Source organism: Etheostoma cragini, chromosome 11 (genome assembly GCF_013103735.1).
Source record: "Etheostoma cragini isolate CJK2018 chromosome 11, CSU_Ecrag_1.0, whole genome shotgun sequence".
In the NCBI taxonomy this organism is placed as follows: Eukaryota; Metazoa; Chordata; class Actinopteri; order Perciformes; family Percidae; genus Etheostoma; species Etheostoma cragini.
Genome location: NC_048417.1, coordinates 6,385,509 through 6,390,288, shown reverse-complemented (window position 1 = coordinate 6,390,288; position 4,780 = coordinate 6,385,509). Strand labels below are relative to the sequence as shown.

General features: G+C 40.9%; 1 protein-coding gene across 1 annotated transcript in view; it reads right to left on the bottom strand.

Moving 5' to 3' along the window:
* man1a2 (mannosidase, alpha, class 1A, member 2) overlaps window positions 1-4,780 on the bottom strand; it is a 121,841-nt gene that overhangs the window by 53,979 nt on the left and 63,082 nt on the right. Inside the window, exon 5 of the mRNA XM_034884979.1 lies at window positions 549-667. Coding sequence (XP_034740870.1) covers window positions 549-667 — 119 coding nt within the window. The remainder of the gene's footprint in view (window positions 1-548; window positions 668-4,780) is intronic.

Sequence of the window (4,780 nt, the reverse complement as noted above, 5' to 3'; positions counted from 1 at the left end):
GATCGGTGATCGGTATCAACCAATACTGCTTTCAGCAATCGGTGATCGGCCCCAAAAATCCTGATCGGAGCACCCTTATTTTACATAGTACAGGAACCATTCACACACTGTGGCTGAGGCTGCCGTACAAACCAATCTAAAATAAATATTGTGGTGCTGCAGAAATGACCCAGCCTACAAATGTTATATTTTTCAATGGACATGAGATTAATGATACAAAAATAATAATTCTCTTCAATAACTTGAATCACATCACAATCGCAATGTCAGTCAAAAAAATTAAAATAAAATAACGCATCTAGATATTTTCCTTATATATCGCAGTCTTATTAACAATGCTACTCAAGTAACACAGATTTGTTAAGAGAGGAGTTTGTGTCCTCCAAACTCCTGTGCAGTTTCTTCAAAGTGGGAACACACAGGATGTTTGGGACTATCATCATCATCAACAACAAACTCAAATCTGTAGAATTCTTGAGCATGTTGTTATTCATAAAACTATTGCTCCATACATGTCCATGTTTATAAAAGGAAGTTGAGGTACACACCACTCCAAAGTCCAGGTTCTGTTCGATCCACTCCTGGCCGTCCTTGAACTCCTCATGCAGACCCATGATGTAGAGGGTGTCTAAGGCATCCACAATGGTCGCCCCTAGTTGGGAATTGCCTGTACAAGACACACGGAAAAAACAATAGAAAAAGTGAGATTTGTTTGTCCGGTCACGCAGTAACTAAATCGCTTCATGTAAAAACCTTGCACCACAGGGAAGATAGGATAGGATAGAAGTTAGATGCCTCACTCTGTAGCTAAAACAGAGAGCTAAACACACAATGTGAAAAGAGGAGCTGCAGCAATGTGCAGTACAACAAATAAACAACAAAAAAAACTCAAAATACAAGTACAGTATGAACCTGAAAATGCCTATTAGTTGAATAAGTGAATATGAACAATTTCATCTTGCTGCTTTAAAAAGGTTTATTAAATGTATTACTTATACTGTCTTAATTTCACATGGGCATTTGTCATTTATTATGCAGAAATAAAATTGTTGCATTACTCTGTGTTAATACTTGCCTTTACATAAAACAAAACCAGTCTAGCACCACGGAGTTAATCTCCTCATTACGATGTGAAACAATGCAGCAAGGTATTCCAAGATCTCAGCAGATCATCTTCAGGCCCCTCTACTACTCACTGTATGTGGTTCAGTACAATACACAGACATTAACAGCAGATTTCATTGGTAATAGTCAGTTGCACTGCCCTTTAAATCCTTCCTCATTTCATATCAGCTACAGCGTGTGCTGCTGGATTTCCTAAGACTCCCCACCACCCCTTCTTATCTACGACTCAATCCAAAAAGAGCGTCTGGCTTCATGCAGGAGCTGCAGCATTATTATCATTATAGACAGGACTTCTAAATCACTCTAAAAATACACTGCAGAAGGGCAGGCAGGGCTGATAGCAAGATGCCCTGGCCGCCTGCCAGATCTTGACAGATTGGTCTGACTGTTTGTGGAGCGGAGTCCCCTCTGCTGTTACACACAACCCCCGTCTCCCTCCCTTCTGCCACTTTCATCACCTGCAGGTACGCTGTAGGCAGTGGAGGCAATGTGACACCATCGGAGGCAAAGATAGAGGCCTGTCAACATTCTTGAGTTGGAGAATATTCATGGAGAGAGATGGAGAATTGATGTCAAGGGTTTGTGTTAAGGGCTCCTGAATGCAGTGCTTCCTGTGTGATATTGACATTGTTGGTAAGCCATGTTTTCCCTTCTAAAATACCACTATTGGTACATTCCTGCCAACAAAACAGACGCTATGAACAAACATACTGGACAGAACTTAGTCCTGTTCTCTCTCATTATGGCTGAAGGTTGAACCAGTAGATACAGTATCATACAAAGACATCAATTTTACATACAGGGCTGAATAGGTCTCCAACACACTTAATAGGACAGAATAAGGCTGCAACAAAATATCGATACGGCAATATATTGTTGTTCTTCTTCTTCATGCAATACTATAGTTTATATGCTGCTGCAAAATATCAAAATTTAACAAATGTTATTTAAAGTTAAGGTGCTTTACATAGATATCCCTGCTCCCAGCATTGTTAGTTCAAGGCTCCTCCAGGCGGTGCTCAACACACTGAACAACTAGCCAAAGAGGAAGAGGTTTTCAATGGAATGGCGGAGAGCCGTTTGAGGAAAATAAATGTCCCAGCCACGTTTAAGTCCTAAGTCCGTTATAATTGCTTTATAGTTGTATACTTTTGATTCAAAGACTGAAAGAAAATTGGGATTCCCACCCCTAGTAGAGAAAATGTAATAATCATTTTTATTTTTAAATTAGATGAACAGATACTGGAAGCAGGCTTAGCGGATTGCAAATGTGAAAATTGTGCATTTGTGTCTGTTGTTCAGCCTACTTTCAATACATCTATTTATATGTAACAACTTCCAACTTATCCACTGGCACCTGGTTCTCATTTATTTATCACCCTCTCGAATTTGTAAATTCAGCTGCAACTTCAAAAGGGTAAAAAATATCTTAATTTACAATTTACTTGAGTTTCTTTTGACTCTGATGTGGGGTTTGTTTTCCCAACCTTGAGAAGTTCAGCTCACTTTCATGTCATGATATAAACGAGATCACACGTGAACAGTCTCTCCTCTGCTCCAACACACCCTCCATCTTTTTATCCGCCCCTCCTCCTTCTACACAACAATGTGTGTTGTTCTTATTTATGACTGTCTTGCTGGGATTTTTCCTAATCTTTCTGCAGTTCTCTATTCAAAACCCTGATGCACCAATACTCCTTTGACCCTTCTGAAGGTGCGGTTCTCTGTCGCTGAGCATTTGCCGCCTGCTAACTCTCCTGTTTCCCCTGTTAATCTGGATCAACCCTGCCTTTACCTGTCTTTAGTCTTCACATCTGGGCTCGTATTGTTTCACTGTCCTTGTAAACAAAAAACAACACTGTCTCCTGCTGTCGTTTACCACCGCCATCCTCCCTGCACCTGAGTGCTGTGCAGCCCTTTCATACAATGCTGACTGAATCAATCGAAGCACTTCCAAAAGGTGGTTTTAGGGTTGCCAGGCATGGCTTATCTGAAACAAATTGGCCAATTTTAGTCATTTGGGGAATTATCGCCACTGTCTCATGCACGCACACACGGACACTCTCAGCAGAAAGCTCTCACTGAACGCTCTTCCTCTCTTAGCATACACATTCGCTCCTTTTCCACCGATTGAAATCACACTAAACACCTTTCTTCCTCAACTGAAATCTCACACTCAGTCTTCCTCTATTCATCTATGCCAATCTCTCACGCACATCTCTCTCTCACACACACATATCTCACACCTCTCTCTCACACACACACACACACACACACACCTCTCTCTCTCTCTCTAACACACACACACACACACACCTCTCTCTCTCTCTCTCTCTCTCTCTCTCTAACACACACACACACACCTCTCTCTCTCTCTCTCTCTCTCTCTCTCTCTCTCTCTCACATCTCCTCACACATATCTCTCCCCCTCACTCTCTCTGTGCCAGTTCCATTAGACAACAGGTTTTCAGCGCTCTCCAGGTATGAATTCATTTGAGGCAGAAAAATGTGATGTCATTATTCAGTCTCCATTCCTCGGGTCTTGTAAACTGTCGGCTATGGAAGAGTGAAAAATGATGGAGAGCTCAGGGGTGTGCGTGCATGTGTGGATGCGTGCGTGCAAAAAGGAGAGCGTCTATGAGAGTGGGTTTCTCAGCAGGATTCAGAGGCCTGGCTGGAAGAGAAAGTTGTTCTTGAGAAAAGCACAGTGTTGGACTGAGTGGTTGCATTTCTAGCACTCCCTCTCTCATATTTCCTTTATACCTTTCTTGCAGCCATTCTGATTTTGCTTTGGCCTACCTCCTCTATTCCACTCAGTCTTTACGGTTCCTGATGCTGCCCTCTACACAACCTTCTGCACTGACTTCTCTAAATGTGCTCCCCTTCCTTCTGCCTATATTCTGTAATTGACAACACATAACTGTTGAGCACTATTTTTCTTAATGCCTCGCATAGTTGAGAATGACGTAATACTCCATTAAGAATCCACGTTTCCTTGGAGTCTAGAAGAAAGTAGTTTGAATGACATATGTTCACATGACATTAGTTCTGTGCATTATCCAGAACAACCAGGACATTATTTCTTGAAAAAGATGCTGCCTTTGATTTTATTAAATGGCGTTTTTAGTGCTGACCAACTGAAATTCAAATCCATTCAGCTACATTGCTTTGGGTACAAATCTCACAGATGGATATTATAGATATATGCACAGTTAATCAAAATTTCATCGAAATCGCAAAATGGGCTAGTGCAATATCCAAATAGAGTGGCGCAGTGTTTGTTAAAGGCCTACAAATCCTATTCTACAGAAAACATCTTTGTTTGGTACAGAGATCCTCGCAAAAATCACACTATAATCATTTAAAAAAAAAATTTAATTTAATATTAGTCAATGAAATGAGAATAATGATACAACATGATCATTCACTTAAATTTCGTGAAACATATAGCAGTCGCAATATAAGTCAAAAATAATCGCAATTAGATAGTATCCTCATATCGAGCAGCCCTAAGTGTGAAAATGGGTGAATTGGCCCTTCTATCTCCTCCTGTGCACTGGCTTATCTCCTCAAGGACAAGGCCGAATGAACTGAGCTTTTGACAACATACACAGTCTGACGCTTCACATTCACGCACACAACTCATTATCTAACA